The 18,137-nt window shown below is 44.0% G+C and overlaps 1 protein-coding gene across 1 annotated transcript in view; it reads left to right on the forward strand.

Moving 5' to 3' along the window:
• Positions 1 to 18,137, forward strand: part of si:ch211-59o9.10 (uncharacterized protein LOC561841 homolog) — a 29,743-nt gene that overhangs the window by 3,205 nt on the left and 8,401 nt on the right. Inside the window, exons 2-6 of the mRNA XM_055652822.1 lie at positions 1,667 to 1,896; positions 1,998 to 2,091; positions 9,050 to 9,713; positions 16,096 to 16,211; positions 17,911 to 17,964. Of these exons, the coding sequence (XP_055508797.1) occupies positions 1,781 to 1,896; positions 1,998 to 2,091; positions 9,050 to 9,713; positions 16,096 to 16,211; positions 17,911 to 17,964 (1,044 nt within the window). The 5' untranslated portion in view covers positions 1,667 to 1,780. The remainder of the gene's footprint in view (positions 1 to 1,666; positions 1,897 to 1,997; positions 2,092 to 9,049; positions 9,714 to 16,095; positions 16,212 to 17,910; positions 17,965 to 18,137) is intronic.

The following is an 18,137-nucleotide window of genomic DNA, read 5'->3' on the forward strand; positions in this document are numbered from 1 at the left end:
AGACAAAGACGAATGAGGGCTGACAACAGATGACTTCAGATGGGAAGTTCCATGATAGGAAAACTTGAAGCAGGGTTTCGGCCCGAAACGTTGCCTATTGAGTCTGAAGAAGGGTTTTGGCCTGACACGTTGCCTATTTACTTCGCTCCAAAGATGCTGCCTCACACGCCAAATTTCTCCAGCATTTTTGTCTAAGTTCCATGATAGGCTGCTTATTGGCTAGGTTCAGAGTGATCCCAAGAGAGATGCATCATTGTGAAAATAGGTTACCTGACTTTTAGTTGAGGAGGGAGGGTAAAACTGATAGGAAGGGAGTGTTTGTAGAAGTTTGTATGTATTGTATATGAATATTGTATATGTTGTCCAACCCATTCTATCAATTTAAATTCCTCCCAATTATCTATAAAAGGAGACTGATCAGGTACTATTCTTGTATCAAAGCAAAATATTTTGGCTTGTATGGTGGATGTGTTAATTTGGCTAGTCATCAACCAATTTATACTAATTCTGTTTATTCTCGATCTTTTTAGTCTTTGCAGACCCTGATCAACTCTTGTCAGATTCAGCCACCCACCTGCACAATGGGGGCAATTTACAGTGACCAATTAGTCTGGCAACCTGCATGTATTGGGGATGTGGGAGGAAACTTAATGGCATGTCCTGTGTGGAAACGGGCCCTTTGACCGACCAACATGTCCCATCTACATAGTCCCGCATGCCTGCGTTTGGCCCATATCCTTCTGAACCTGTCCTACTTGCATACCTGTCTAAATGTTTCTTAACAATTACAATAGTACATGCCTCAACTACCTCCTCTGGCAGCTCGTTCCATACACCCACCATCCTTTATGTGAATAAGTTACCTCTCAGATTCCTATTAAATCTTTCCCCCTCTACTGTAAACCAGTCTGGCTCTTGATTCCCCTACTCTAGGCAAGAGCCTCTGTGCCTCTATCCAATCTATTCCTCTCATGATTTTTATACACCTCTATAAGATCATCCCTCAACCTTCTGCACTGCAAGGAATAGAGTCCCAGCCTGATCAACCTATCCCTATAGATCAGACCCTCTAGTCCTGGCAACATCCTTGCAAATCTTCTCTGTACCCTTTCCAATTTGATACCATTTTTCCTATAACACGGTGCCCAGAACTGAACGCAATACTCTAAATTTGGACTCATCAACATCTTGTATGACTGCAACATGACCTCCCAACTTCTGTACTCAATATGTTTAATAAGGAAAATCGAAGGTAGATAAAAGTGCTGGAGAAACTCAGCGGGTGCAGCAGCATCTATGGAGCAAAGGAAATCTGAAGAAGGGTTTCGGCCCGAAACGTTGCCTATTTCCTTCGCTCCATAGATGCTGCTGCACCCGCTGAGTTTCTCCAGCACTTTTGTCTACTTTCTGTACTCAATACTCTGGCTGATGATTGCTTGTGCATACAATTAAATGGAACGTCATTGAAATCTGAACAATGCACTTTGAAGTCAGAATAGAGTTTGTGTGAAACAACTGTCATGATCTTGTGCTTTCTTTTCAAACTGAGTTCTGTGTGTTTAAGGGAGATTTCATTTCACCATTTTTCCATGTTCAGTGACTGTCGGACGTGACGGTACAGGCATCTTTATAGCTGCATTGTAACCGTTTCATCCGTTTGATGCAGATCCTGAGGATTGCACTGGAGCCAGGTTTGCCATAAACAGCAGACGACCTACGTTTTGTGACGCATTCCAGTTAATGGGACCTCTGTAGGTTTTGACTGTTAAATCCACTCATCATGAACCAGACTTTGGATGGACAGGAAGGAAATGAATCTTGTGAAGAAATAAATCCGTTAAATGAAGGATGTTTATTTGATTGGGACTCTGACTTTGAAATTCCTGAGACCCCCAGGTATAAAAGATCTTGTAACACTCAGCAAAACATTACTACAGATTGCTTTGTTCATCTATCTAGCCTCTATTTTGCTCACCTGTTGTCCCTCTTATTTTAAGCCCCACGTTTTCCAAGCAAAACAGTCAGCCTTACCAAGCAGCAGCTGCAGTCCAGGATAGGAGCATTGCTTATGATGGGAGAAAACCCAGATCTGTGAGTTGGCCTCTTTATCTTGCACTTGTAATCCTAACATTGCTTCTCATGGTTAACACAAAGACCAGTTTAAACAATCACTAACTCTCCTATATCCAAACACTTGGTTCTTGAATAACTCAGTGGGTCTGGAGAAAAAGGATGGGTGTCGCTTTGGGTTGGGACCCTTCAGATTGAAGCAGGGCCCCCGACCTGAAATGTCTCCCATCCTTTTTCTCCGGCGATGCTGCCTCACCTGCTGAGTTACTCGAGTACTTTGTGTCTCTATCTTCAGAATAAACCTGCATCTGCAGTACCTTTCTATGCACTCAGATCTTGAATGCTACCTTGCAAAATGCTTGCTGTATTGAATGCTGTGGGAGTAGGCTTTAAATTTCCAGTAAGGAACATGGGTTATCTCTATAGTGAGCAAGAATGCATTCAGAAAATGTGAGGTTGTTTGCATTATTTGGGGCAAGGTGTTGATTATCAAGATATTCAGCAAAGTATGCAGTGTAGTTTAGGGATGCAGCGTGGAAATTGGCCCTTCAGCCCACCGAGTCCATACCGACCAGCAATCACCTATACCCTACCTCTATCCTGTGCACTCTGGAAAATTTACAGAACCCCATTAAATGTAATCAAACCGGTGCCTCTTCAGAATGTGGGAGGAAACCGAATGGGTCACAGGGAGAACGTAGAAATTCTGTACAGGCAGCACCTGTAATCAGGATCGAACTTGGGTCTCTGGCGCCGTGAGGAAGCAACTCTACCGCTGTGCCGCTGGATTGTCTGTCATTGACAAGACAACCGATCTTCCTGGTAGCACAACATTTTGAGTTTGATAGGTTGAGGGACATGAAATGATTTGAGGCACCAACATCTCTGGGCTAGAGATGGCACTTATAGGTGTACGGCTTCCATTGCTTCCTTACTTGGAGCCTTCCAACCTATTGACCTTGGTGTGTTGTAGAAGAACAAGACATAGAAACATAGAAAATAGGTGCAGGAGTAGGACATTCGGCCCTTCGAGCCTGCACCGCCATTCGATATGATCATGGCTGATCATCCAACTCGGTATCCCATCCCTGCCTTCTCCCCATACCTCCTGATCCCTTTAGCCACAAGGGCCACATCTAACTCCCTCTTAAATATAGCCAATGAACTGGCCTCAACTACCTTCTGTGGCAGAGAATTCCACAGATTCACCACTCTGTGTAAAAAATGATTTTCTCATCTCGGTCCTAAAAGACTTCCCTCTTATCCTTAAACTGTGACCCCTAGTTCTGGACTTCCCCAACATCGGAATTAAAGGACAGAAGTTTAGAGGTAATATGAGGGGGAACTTCTTTACTCAGAGAGTGGTAGCGGTGTGGAATGAGCTTCCAGTGGAAGTGGTGGAGGCAGGTTCATTGGTATCATTTAAAAATAAATTGGATAGGCATATGGATGAGAAGGGAATGGAGGGTTATGGTATGAGTGCAGGCAGGTAGGACTAAGGGCAAAAAATAGTTGTTCGGCACGGACTTGTAGGGCCGAGATGGCCTGTTTCCGTGCTGTAATTGTTATATGGTTATATCCGGAATAATCTTCCTGCATCTAGCCTGTCCAACCCCTTAAGAATTTTGTAAGTTTCTATAAGATCCCACCTCAATCTTCTGAATTCTAGCGTGTACAAGCCAAGTCTATCCAGTCTTTCTTCATATGAAAGTCCTGCCATCCCAGGAATCAGTCTGGTGAACCTTCTCTATACTCCCTCTATGGCAAGAATGTCTTTCCTCAGATTAGGAGACCAAAACTACACGCAATACTCCAGGTGTGGTCTCACCAAGACCCTGTACAACTGCAGTAGAACCTCCTTGCTCTTATACTCAAATCCTTTTGCTATGATTGCTAACATACCATTTGCTTTCTTCACTGTCTGCTGCACCTGCATTCCTACTTTCAATGACTGGTGTACCATGACACCCAGGTCTCGTTGCATCTCCCCTTTTCCTAATCGGCCACCATTCAGATAGTAAAGACATTGTGCTTAAGAATGACGGACAGTACAATGGAAATTCCTTATCCAAGCTTGACAATATTTAAAATACATGGCATTGTGAACAGTGTAATGCTCCCTGTACCTTACTGTTTAATCTATTCAAGAATATGGTAAGTGCATTTCACATGAACAAATCCAAAGTTGTTCCTCTTTAGGCAAAAGGAAACTTCTTCTAACTGAAGCATTCAAGGCTTATTAAAGTTCATTAAAGACTTGGAAGACATAGTCATTATTGTCAGCACAAGCCTGCCTACCTGTTTTCACATCTTGAGAACCAAATATAAAGTGGAAGTTGTACTGCATCTGTGGTAAACAGTAGGGGAGTGAGATGACCCAGTAGGTTATTGCTGGACTGAGAGGGAGTTTCCAGGTGGGGGTTGTGAATGATGATAGACGATGAAGCCGGGTAGAGGAGGCGTGGGGAAGCTATACGGAATCAATCAGCTGGGGGGCGGTGAAAATACCAATATCAGCTGGAGTCCAAGATTGCATTGTATTAGAGGAGCTTGAGATGGATAATATTACATGATGGTTCTGCTTTGCAATGTACATCTACAGGTGGGAGTGGGAAAGGTGGGAGTAATTTTAAATGGGAATAGTACAGTATAGATGACCCAGATTTAGAAACATAGAAAATAGGTGCAGGAGTAGGCCATTCGGCCCTTCGAGCCTGCACCGCCATTCAATATGATCATGGCTGATCATCCAACTCCGTATCCTGTACCTGCCTTCTCTCCATACCCCCTGATCCCTTTAGCCACAAGGGCCACATCTAACTCCCTCTTAAATATAGCCAATGAACTGGCCCATTTGAGAGTAACAGCAGAATTGCCATCTGGGATAATTATTGGGGTTACAGGCTTGGGTGGCTTGTGGCATGCATCCTAAAATCCTACTTAAATATTGACGTTGTAAATGCATTTGTTTTCCAGATGTGCTAATGTGACACTCCATTGAGGGTGGTGGTGGGTGGGGAGAATTTGACTAAAGGCCAATTAGTTTAAAGTGTGTTGTGTAAGACTTGCAGCATGGGAACAAGCCCTTTGGCTCAACTTGCCTACACCAGCTAACATGTCACATCTGCACTAGTCCCACCTGCATGTGTTTGGCCCATATCCCTCAAAACCTGTCCTATCCATGCTCCTATCTAAATGTTTCTTAAACATTGTGATGATACCTGCCTCAACCACCTCCTTTGGCAGCTTGTTCCATGCACCCACCACCTTAATTACATGGGGAACAATAATGGCACACTTGTGAAATCAAATTGCAGTTGACGATCTCTTCACAAATGTTGTGTTTGACTAAAGTTTGAGTCTGAATCAGAATAGACAGTGGGGATGTAGTAGATGTATTTTAACATCCAGAACACTTTTGACAAGATGCTGCAGTTGCAAGAGCCCAGGTAGGAGTCTGCAGGTGGGGGTCATGAAGATTTTTGGGTTGACAAAATGGCCAAATGAATGCTGGATCTACGACTGCTTGTAATACTGACTTGGAAGCAAATGTGTCATAGGAAAATTTTACTGGTGAGGTGAGCTAAAAATAAAAGGGCGGGTTGTATGGAGGATGTTTATGTTGTCATTGAAGGTGAATAGCAAATAGTGTGTGTGGAATATGAAAACTTCACTTCGAAAGAAACATAAATGAAGAGAAATAGCATTCATGTCCTTGAGGCAGTTTGGAGATGATTGATTACATGATTCTGGTGTGGAGGATTTTTCCCGCAATGAAATGCTGGGTGGTTTGGAGATGGTCTGAATTAAACTAGATTCTTGGAAGGCAAGACGGGGTAAATGCTGAGGTCTTATTTCTTCAAGTGAAGTCATTGCCTTGGTGCTAAGTGCCCATTTGAGTCTGAAATGCCTTGGATTGAGTCTCCTTGATGCAGATAACAGTGAACTGAGATTGAGGGAAGGGCAGAGTGGTAGGCTTGCAAGATGTTAGATCAGGTCATAATTGTACTGAATGGCAGCGCAGGCTTGCATTCTAATGGCCTTTTTCTGTTCTTGATGGTGGTCTTGTGGATTTGCCATTTGAGGTTTTCCCTCCCAATGCCATCCACATTTGGCAGAAGTAGATTTTGCTGGCCCAATTAATTTGAGAGCCAGAATGAGACCCTGAGATGGGCAAATTGTAAAAAGCCCAATCCCATAACTTTGGGGGTCTTTGCCTGTTCACCTGCATCCATCCTGTCGAGTCCTGTAAAAATTGTTTAGATGCGTATCTCATGCTTGGCTTTGGTTATCCATGTCTGTACTGTCGCTCCAGTGAGAATTAATTGTGTATTTATTTTTGAATCTCTATTCCTGCATTAACTTTCCAACCTTGACACACTTGCCCCTCTGCTAGTTCCTTTTTTTTTTTAAAGCTTGGGGCTATATTTCAAATAAGAAATGTGTTTTGGATCACTTGATGTATGATGTCTGGTTGAAGTTGTTTGCCATTCTATACTTTGCTTGGCTATGTCCTGTTGTTTCAGCATTTTTTGTGACAACTTATTTATTGTGTGAACTACTCTACTCTTCCCCAGTTTGTATTACTACCTCTGATTATTTCATACCCTTGTACCTGCTTCAATTATGGGTTCATACTATACCACCACTTTTGTAGTGGGGTGTTTGATATAACACTCTCCAGTACATTTGCTTTTTGGCAAGTAATTCACAATATTAGACCTTGCTTCCTCTTGCCTTGCTGGTATCTATATATTTCTCTTGTTCATATGTGGGTAAGTGTGGACAAGTCTATGAACCAAAGGCTTGAAAGTTGCTGCCATTGTTTCTGAAGATCCTGTCCTGCAGTGATTTAAGGGTTGCCATATTAGCAAGAGAGCATGTCCTAATTGTGCCCATGCAGAAATAAACTTCAATAGACAATAGGTGCAGGAGTAGGCCATTCAGCCCTTCGAGCCAGCACCGCCATTCAATGTGATCATGGCTGATCTTCCCCAATCCTGCCTTCTCTCCATATCCCTTAACTCCGCTGTCCCTAAGAGCTCTATTTAACTCTCTTGAAAGCATATGGAGAACCAGCCTCCACTGCCCTCTGTGTGAAAAGATTTTCAGTGAACTGAGATTGAGAGAAGGGCAGAGTGGTAGACTTGCATGATGTTAGATCAGCCATAATTGTACTGCATGAGAGCGCAGGCTTGCAGTCTAATGACCTTTTTCTGTTCTTGATGGTGGTCTTGTGGATTTGCCATTTGAGGTTTTTCTCCCAATGCCATCCGCATTTGGCATTACTCTCTACTCTCTGTGTGAAAAAGTTTTTCCTTATCTCTGTTCTAAATGGCGTACCACTTACTCTAAAACTATGGCCCTTGTTTCTGGACACAACATTGGAAACGTGTGTTTCCTGCCTCTAGTGTATCCAAAACCTTAATCTTATGTTTCAGTAAGATCCCCTCGTCCTTCTAAATTTAAGAGTATACAAGCCCAGCCGTTCCAATCTAGCAACATATGACAGCCCCGCCACCCCGGGAATTAACCTTGTGAACCTCCGCTGCACTCCCTCAATAGCAAGAATATCCTTCCTCAAGTTTGGAGACTAAAACTGCACACAATGCTCCAGGTCTCATTGCACTTCCCTTTTTGCTAATCTGACACCATTTAGATAATAATCTGCCTTCCTGTTTTTGCCACCAAAGTGGATAACCTCACATTTATCCACATTAAACTGCATCTGCCCACTCACTCAACCTGTCCAAGTCACCCTGAATCCTCATAGCATCCTCATAGTTCACACTGCCACCCAGCTTTCTGTTATCTGCAAATTTGCTAATGTTACTTCGGCTAATGTTAATGCTAATTTAATTCCTTCATCTCAATCATTAATATATGTTGTAAATAGCTGCGGTCCCAGCACCGAGCCTTGCGATACCCCACACCTGTTAATCCCCACTTTTTGTTTCCTGTCTGCCAACCAATTTTCTATCCATGTCAGCACCCTACCCCCAATACCATGTGCTCTAATTTTGCCCACTAATCCCCTATGTGGAACCTTAAGGGGCTGTCCCATTTTCACGACCTAATTCACAACCTTTTTTAATCGTGGACATTTTTCATCATGCTGGAAAAAAATGCCCCGACCCACTTGATGCCACGAGTACCTACGACTAGCATCACGGCCTGCTACGACCTACCTATGACCTCGTGACGACCATGCTGCAAGTATGAGTCAAAGGCAAACTTGGCAGAGGTCGTGAAAGTGGGACAGGCCCTTTATTAAATGCTTTCTGAAAGTCCAGGTACACTATATCCACTGGCTCTCCCTTGTCCATTTTCCTAGTTACATCTTCAAAAAATTCCAGAAGATTAGCAAGCATGATTTCCCCTTCGCTTCATAGACTTGTCCATACTTATTATTTACTTCAGCATCTTCCCTACCACTGATATAGCAGGCTAGTCAGACTAACTGGTCTATAATTCCCTGTTTTCTCTCTACTACCCTTCTTAAAGAGTGGGACACCATTCGCTACCCTCCAATCCACAGGAACTTATCCTTAGTCTATAGAACATTGGAAAATGATCACAATTTCTTGAGCCACTTCCTTAATGGGATGCAGATCATCAGGCCCTGGGGATTTATCAGCCTTCAGTCCCATCAGTCGACCCAACACCATTTCCTGCCTAATGTGAATCTCCTTCAGTTCCCCCGTCACCCTAGATCCTCTGGCCACTAGTACATCAGGGAGATTGTTAGTGTCCTCAATGAGGACAAATCCAAAATACCTGTTTAACTCATCTGCCATTTCCTTGTTCCCCATAATTAATGTTTTGTCTTCAAAGGTCCAACTTTAGCCTTAACTAGTTTTTTCCTCTTCACATACCTAAATAAGCTTCTACTATCCTTCTTAATATTTTTCATTGAGTCTAACGTCATTAAGGTAGAAGCATTCAGCAACATTAAATGTTTTTTTCCCTTTAATTTTAGGCTATTAAGAGTGCAACCCATTCATCCAAGAAGTGCCTTGTTATGAATACTGCAATTCTGACGCCTCGGTGTTCTAAGCAGTTATTTGTGGAGGAAACACCACCTTCTTGTCTGCGACAGAAAACTCCAGTGCATTTAAAACAAAAACAAAATTTGTCTTCCCCACGTTCAGTATCCGGTACCAAGTCGACAAGCTTGAACACAGCTTCTAAATCCACGAAAATAGACCCTGCTTATAAAGAACTTTTGAACGAACTAAGAAAGAAATATCCTGCTAGAAAGCCAACACCATCACCCAAGCCCAGAGTTTCCACGATCTTTCCTGTTCAAGGAAACCGCATTAACAAAAATTGCCGTTTGTCCTTAACCGTTCCTAGTTCTTCACAGTCGCCAGCAATGAAAAGGGCCAGGTCAACAAGTTCTGCAAGTTTGACGACTGCCAGCAACTCAAAGTCACAGAGTCCTGCAGCACATGGGATCAACAATACACATTCGAAGGAAAATGAGTGTCTGCATTCAGTGAGAACTTCCTTTGGATTTCTATCACCCCTACACTCTTCAGTGTCTGCTTCATTGAGGCTAACAGAAACATCAAGTTCAGCTACATTAACGCACGGTATAAGTGACTGGATTGATCTCGTGGAGGAGAGCAGTGAAATAGTGGGTAAGTTTCTGTATCTTTCACGATTAAATAATGGTGCAATTCTGAGCACTGATCAGATGCTGACTTGATAAACCCTGGATCAGAACAGGTTATTATTTCAGCCCGTGAATCTGCTGGCATCTTGTATAATCCTGCATTTCTTGTGGTCTGTAATTTAACATAGAAACATAGAAATTAGGTGCAGGAGTAGGCCATTCGGCCCTTCGAGCCTGCACCGCCATTCAAATGATCATGGCTGATCATCCAACTCAGTATCCTGTATCTGCCTTCTCTCCATACCCCCTGATCCCCTTAGCCACAAGGGCCACATCTAACTCCCTCTTAAATATAGCCAATGAACTGGCCTCAACTACCCTCTGTGGCAGAGAGTTCCAAAGATTCACCACTCTCTGTGTAAAAAAAGTTCTTCTCATCTCGGTTTTAAAGGATTTCCCCCTTATCCTTAAGCTGTGACCCCTTGTCTGAACACTGAACAACATGGTTATGGGTTCTTAATAGATTGCATAGTTTTGACCATACAGTGGAAAGGGAAACTTGCCCAAACAATACTAAAATTTGACAGCAAGATTCAGGGAGAGATGAGGAACTACACATGCTGGAATCTTGAGTAAAATACAATGTTGAGGTAATTAGACATGTCTAGTCTAGTTTGGAGATATTGTGTGTAGATGGCCCTTTGGCCCATAGAGTCTGTGTCGACCTTACACTATTTCCATCCTACATTTTGGGAGACAATTTATAGAAGCCAATTAACTTGCAGACTTGCATGTCTTTGGAGTGTGGGAGGAAACCGGAGCATCTGCAAGAAACCCAGTCACAGGGAGAACATGCAAACTCTGTACACTACCCAAGAGTTCTTGACCAGAATAGGGGATTCCAAAACCAGAGGACATTGGGTTAAGGTGAGGGGGGAAAGATTTGATGTGAACCCGAGGGGTAACTTTTTCCGAAGGATGAGTGTTTGGAATGAGCTGCCTGAGGAGGTAGTTGAGGCGGGTACGATAACAACATTTAAGAAACATTTGGCTATGCACATGGATAAGATGGGTTTTGTGGGATATGGACCAAATGCAGGCAGATGGGACTAATGCAGAAAGGACATGTTGTTCAGTGCGGGCAAGTTGGGCCGAAGGGCTTGTTTCCATCCTGTATGACTAATCTGTGTAGATTTCATACAATAGTCAATATTCCATGTGGCATCCCTTCCACGAATTCAGTCATCAACAGTTTTTTTTTTTTACAATGTGACATGTAAAATGGATGAAGGAGAGCCAGTGGATGTAGCATATCTGGACTTTCAGAAAGCCTTTGACAAGAGGGAACAATCCTTGTTCGAGACATACCAGGGCCCCATCCCTGACCACAAGGCATAGTTATGGGCACGCGCATGGGCCCCAGCTATGCCTGCCTCTTTGTAGGGACGTCGAACAATCCTCCTTCGAGACGTACCAGGGCCCCATCCCCGACCTCTACCTCCGCTACATCGACGATTTGCATTGGTGCACCCTGCACCCACATACAATTCACTAACTTCATCAACTTCGCCACTAACTTCCATTTGGCACTCAAATACACCTGGACCATTTCCGACACTTCCCTACCATTTCTTGACCTCACTATCTCCATCGCACATGATAGACTTTTGACCGACATCCACTATAAACCCACTGACTCCCATGGCTATCTAGACTACACTTCTTCCCACCCTGCTTCCTGTAAGGACTCCATCCCCCACTCCCAATTCCTCCGTCTACGCCGCATCTGCCCCCAGGATGAGGTGTTCCACACCAGGGCATCGGAAATATCCTCATTCTTCAGGGAACAGGTGTTTCCCTACCATAGTTGAGGCTCTCAACTTCCCTACCATAGTTGAGGCTTTTAATACCCCGCAACACTGCTCTCTCTCCCCATGCTCCCCCCCCCCCCCCCCCCCCCCCACCCCCCCCCCCCCCCCCCCCCCCCCCCCCCACAATCGGAACAAGGGCAGAGTCCCCCTAGTCCTCGCCTTCCACCCCACTAGCCGTCACACACAACAAATAGTCCTCTGTCATTTTCGCCACCTCTAACGTGACCCCGCCACTCGCCACATCTTCCCATCTCCCCCCCCCGTCTGCTTTCCGCAAAGACCGCTCCCTCCGCAACTCCCTGGTCAATTCTTCCCTTCACCCTGCTACCTCCAAGCCTTTGATAAGGTCCCACACAGGAGATTAGTGGGCAAAATTAGAGCACATGATATTAGGGGTAGGGTATTGACAGAGAATTGGTTGGATGACAGGAAATAGAGTAGGAATAAATGGGTCAGAATGGCAGGCAGCGGCAAGTGGCGTGCCGCAAGGCTCGGTGCTGGGGCCGCAACTATTTACAATATATATTAATGATTTAGATGATGGAATTAAAAGTAACACTAGCAAATTTGCAGATGACACCAAGCTGGGTGGCAGAGTGAACTGCAAAGAGGATGCTAGGAGGTTGCAGGGTGACTTGGACAGGTTGAGTGAGTGGGCAGATGCAGTATAATGTAGATAAATGTGAGGTTATCCACTTTGGCAGCAAGAACAAGGAGGCAGATTATTATCTCAATGGTGTCAGATTAGAAAAAAGGTAAGTGCAATGAGACCTGGGTGTCCTTGTACACCAGTCACTGAAAGTATACATGCAGGTACAGCAGGCCGTGAAGAAAGCTAATGGTATGCTGGCCTTCATAACAAGAGCATTAGAGTATAGGAGTTAAGAGGTCCTTCTGCAGTTGTACAGGGCCCTGGTGAGACTACATCTGGAGTATTATGTGCAGTTTTGGTCTCCTAATTTGAGGAAGGACATCCTTGCTATCGAGGCAGTGAAGCGTAGGTTCATGAGGTTAATCCCTGGGGTGGTGGGACTGTCATATGAGGAAAGATGGGCTTGTACTCACTGGAATTTGGAAGGATGAGGGGGAATCTTATAGAAACATATAAAATTATAAAAGGACTAGACGGGTTAGATGGAGCAAAAATGTTCCCAATGTTGGGGGAGCCCAGAACCAGGTGCCGCAGTCTAAGAATAAAGGGGAGGCCATTTAAAACTGAGATGAGAAACTTTTTCACCCAGAGTTGTGAATTTGTGTCATTCTCTGCCACAGAAGGCCGTGGAGGCCAATTCACTGGATGAATTTGAACGAGATTTAGATAGAGCTCTCGGGGCTCAGGGGATATGGGGAGAAGATGGGCACAGGTTACTGATGAATGGCAGTGCTGGCTTGAAGGGCCAAATGCCTCCACCTGCACCTCTTTTCTATGTAATAATGATAACCCTTGAAATAGATCTTTGCATGTTTTTCTTGAGTGCTGGACAGGGTATTTTCTTGAGAGATCAAATTTGCCAGTTTAAAGCAGTTGCTGCAGCGATTGTGGATGTCTGGTAACTTGGGGGATGGACCATGGTTGCAAGGCTCAAGTGCACAATTGGATCCATTTGTTCCAGGTCCAAAGAAGGTGTTGTCGATTGCTCTTTAAATGGACAACCCCAAAAAGCCAAAATGGGCAAGCTTGTGGAATTAAAATAATCTTGTGTGTACATTTGGCTCTTGCAATGCCTCATCTATCCAAGTCTTGGAGTATTGTTGGATGGACAAAATGGCAGTGGCATATATAATTACTTGTCGTAAAACATCAGATTGTATATTTACTTTGGAAGGCCTGGATAGAGTGACTGGGGAGAGGATGTTTCCATTAGTGGGGGAGTCTAGGATCAGAGTCCCATTGCCTCAGAATAAAGACGTACCTTTAGAAAGGAGATGAGGAAGAAATTCTTTAGTCAGAGGGTGGTGAATCTGTGGAATTCATTGCCACAGACAGCTGTGGAGGCCACGTCAATAGGTATTTTTAAGGTGGAGATTCTTGGTTCTTGGTTTCTTGGTCCTCCAAAATATTCCAAATGAAATTTAAACTGGAGGTGGTGAAGGGAGGGCTTAAGCCAGAAAGGGTTATTGGGAAGAAAGAGCTACTTTAAATTTAGTTGCATCTGGTTGGGTAACTATAGTTGGGTGGAGATTATTCCATGCTTTAATTGTGCAGGGGAAGAGCGAATTGCTGTACACATCTGTTTTTGCAGCTGGGATCACAAATTGGAATCGAATGCCCTCGTCTGCTCCTAATTGGTTTGGGTTTGATGTAGGTCTTGTAGTCTATGTCAAGCTGACCATTTAACATTTTGTAAAAACAGGTCAAACGGTGAGCTTCACGTCTGTCTTGGAGAGGGTTCCACCCAAGAGAATTCAGAAGTTTGGTGACACTCGCTTCTCTCTCATAGGTGTTAGTAACAAATCGAGCTGCCTGTCTTTGGACACGTTCGATGGAAGAAATGTTTTTATTTGTGTATGGGTCCCATGCTGCAACTGCGTAGTCCAAATGAGGTCTAACGAGGGTGAAGTATAGCTTCTCCTTGACAGAAGTTGAACAATGATGAAAGTTGAGCCTCAGAAAGTTTAGGACAACTGTTGCTTTCACTGTTGCATGATGAGTCTGACCATTCCAACGCAGATCATTGTGCAATTTGATGCCAAGATACTTGTTTGTTTGGATTCTTCAAGGGTGGCACCGAGTATATTGTAAGATGTTTCGCCTGGATTCCTCTTTCCGGTGACACGCATACTTTCACATTTGGAAGGGTTGAACTGCATGCCCCATTGTTGTGACGACTCAACCATAGTATCGAGATCCTTTTGGAGAGCATCTTCATCATCAGCTGACTTAATTGGACGGTACAGCAAACAATCATCAGCGAAAAGTCTGGTCGTACTTGCGACTTTTTCATGGATGTCATTTATGTAAAGTAAAAATAGGTGTGGGCCAAGTACTGTGTCCTGAGGTGTACCACTCAACACTGGATGCCAATTGGAGCTCTTTCCGTTCACACACACACGCTGAAGACGTTTTGTCAGGAAACTGGAAATCCATCGTTTCGTGTTGGAACGAATACCATAGAAGCTTCCGAACCAGTCTCTGGTGTGACATCAAATGCTTTAGAAAAGTCCAGCACAACTAAATCTGTGATGATGTTACTATCAAGGTGCTTGGCCAGGTCATTTGTCGTCAGGATAAGCTGAGACTCGGATGATCTATGCATCCTAAATACATGTTGGTTGTCAGATTTCTGATTCGTATGAGTGTCGGGGTTTATGTGGAGAAGGCAGGAGAATGGGCTTGAGAGGGGAAGCTAGATCAGCCATGATTGAATGGCAGAGTAGACTTTATTCTACTTGTGAACTTTCAGTTGTTGGACTTTTCCACTATTTAATAATTGAAGTTTGATTACGTTCTCTACCAAATACTTGCTCCTCCCTTGTATTGATAATTAGTGCCCAATAAAATATGCAGCGTTCTTGGTTGCAAGGCCACCATTCTCTAAATATGTATGTAACACTAACTGACTTTGCTCAGTTTTGACTGTTTCTAATATATTGACTTGAGCTTTGGAGTCACAGTTACTGGGGTCCCCAGCCCAACGACTGATGTCTCGCCAAACCCGTGCTCCCCTGCCTGTCCCGGCAGCTTTTGCAGCCACAAGTTCGTTCCCCGCCTGCTGTCCAGAAATGACTACAATTCAAACGTGACGCACAGAAACGCTTCTTTGACAAATCCAGCAAGCCACTTAAACCTCTCGCACTTGGACAAGCGGTTCATCTCCAGACCAACAAGGGCCATGCACGTCTGGGTTACGCCTACGGCCCTGCCAAGTAACCTCGCGCGCTCTTATCTAGTTGAAGTGGACGGAGCCATCTACAGACGCAACCGTCAACATCCTTCCAGTGAAGGAACTGCGACTCTGTATCCAGACGTCTCTCGTTTTGTGTACCCTCCCACGGTCAGTCCCGCGGCCCTACTATCAGCAAACGTTTCCACCGTTGCCTCCCAGTGGCGTTTGGCGACTAGCTTGCCTATCTCATCACCTTCCAGGCCTGTCGGGTCCCCAGTCGTTTCCCCAATTCCCTGCCTGGGAATTCTCCGGTGAAAGTAGGCGAGGCGGATTCGTACTGCACACGCACCGGACGGGTTTGCAGGCCTCCCATTAGATACGGTGATTTTGTGTAATTTTACAAACTTCCTCAAATGTGTTATTAACGTTCCACCTATATTGCTTAGCCACTGATGGTCCTTTTGGTTCTACAAGGAAAGATGTAGATTGGCTAGTTCCTACTAGCCAATTATAGTGCTTGTTAGAAGTGACTCCCTATAATGCGCTTTATATTATCAAGAGCTTGCCTACGCTAGTTAGTACGAGTAGCTGCTAGGAACTGTAATGTCCTGCAGATCTATGCTGTAAGTAGATTTAATAAACATGTGTTGTATCTTGATATTTGTTCGACTCGGCTCATTACACCATGTGTCCCATCTCTTGTTGAAAGCATCGTCTGATCGGTGGGAATGGAACAGTCCAATAGTAATAGATGATGACCCGACTGATAACTATGTCCGTGTTGCACAATTAGAAGAGGATGAAGCTCTGGCCAGACGCCTACAGGTAAACAATGGCTGCTACACTGCTTTTGAAATGTTGATCATTTTTGCAGGGCGGCACAGTGGCACAGCAGTAGAGTTGCAGTCTCACAGTGCCAGAGACCCCCAGGTGTGATACTGACCATGGGTTCTGTCTGTAAAGAGCTTGTACGTTCTCCTTGTGACTGTGTGAGTTTTCCCCTGGGTGCGCCAGTTTCCTCCAACACTCTAAAGATGTGCAGGTTTTGTAGGCTAATTGGATTGGTATAGATGTAAATCGTCCCCAGTGTGTGTGTAGCATCGTGTTAGTGTGTGGGGATTGCTGGTCGGTGCGGACCCGGTGGGCCGAAGGGCCTGTTTCCGCACTGTATCTCTAAACTAAACGGGAAAGTGTAACATGATTTGCTAGCCACTGGAGAAAGTAGGTTAATTGGTTTATCTCTCAGCTTGTTAGTCTACAGATCAGTTTGTGAACTAATCGGTAATATTTTATTTGGCAACCTTTACTCATCTCAACACAACCATTTTCTCTTGTCTGGATGTTTGGTTCATACATCCAAGGCTTAAAGACCACCAGCAGAGTGCAAAGAGGCAACTTTTTTCTAGCTTCCTTTCACTTATTTGAGGATTAATATCTTCTATATTTGATCCCGCAAATCAACTTTCCCTGCTTTATGATTTTACAGAATATTAATCCTCAGATTGAGAACTGCAATCTATGAAATTGGCTATGCATTGACTTGCAAGCATAATTCTAAAACATGGAAGTTGATCCAAGTATCCCTTAACGTCATATTTGCCAGATGTTCAATAGCTGTAAATGTGTATCTTCCAGAAATAATGTCTGCTGCATGAATTTTAATAGCATTACAAAAAGTACTTGGCCCCTGTCAGTCATTTTGGTTTTATCCTGTGCATCTGTCCCTAACTATTCTAAACAGGTCCATCTCGGATCTGACCAAGTTTAAATCATCATCGGCGCGTACTGGAAATCTGAAATGAAGGAAAAATGAAAGACCATGCAAAGACCTTGAACTGAAATACTGAATTTTGCTTTGTGCCTAACTTTCTGAGTGTTTCTAGCATTCTATTTTATATTTAGTATACAAGTCCGCCACTGATCTTCTGGCAACTGATGGACTGGGACTTCCTTTAATCTGGACAAAATTACTAGAGTGCACTTGGTCTCCCAACCTCTCTCCAAGTAGTCCTGAAAATGTGGCACCTAGGCCAGGTGAGGCAGCTGATCTCGACCTCATTGGGTCTTCTGTGGCCAGACTTCCGGTCAGCGGGTCGAATATGGCCCCTGCGGCTCGGGATCTAGAAGCGGGAGGTTCCATTCCCATAGCCTACTTCCGAGGCCAACTTTGTGGGCATATCTTGGCCCCCTGGCGGCCTAGGTGGATTATTCTGGTAAATTTCTATGCCTCTCTGAGGCCATGACCTTTGGAGATCGACAAAACCTAATACAGCAAGGCTTGAGAACCAAGGGAGCTGGAAAATCAGTGGTGGACCTGTGATTTGATTTGTGCTCTATATACAAATCCAGATTAATTTCAACATTCATTTGCTTTGCCAGAGATTTGTGTACATTGCCATGTTGTCACATTTAGCCCTAGCCCTTCATTCTTGGGTCTTTTGTAGTACACTAATTACATTACTCTATTATAGTTCTGCTGTCCTTGATCATTGCTTTATTAATGTTGAAACTTTTTTTTTGCCAGGCTCAATATGATTTGGAAGTTCAGTCCCCGGAATGTAGAAGTCCTTTCCATGCAGTAAGTAGCAAAAAGTTCATTAAATTGATGGGAGTCTCCTAAAAATGGCGGATGCCACCATTTCTGCAACCTCCCAACTTGTTGCAGGCTGTAGCAACATTGATTCAGCAATCAAGATTAGTAGCTTTCCTAAGTGGCAACTGTAATGAAGGAATTATTTTTATTTGAGTAAA

Source organism: Leucoraja erinacea, chromosome 22, assembly GCF_028641065.1.
Source record: "Leucoraja erinacea ecotype New England chromosome 22, Leri_hhj_1, whole genome shotgun sequence".
In the NCBI taxonomy this organism is placed as follows: domain Eukaryota; kingdom Metazoa; phylum Chordata; class Chondrichthyes; order Rajiformes; family Rajidae; genus Leucoraja; species Leucoraja erinaceus.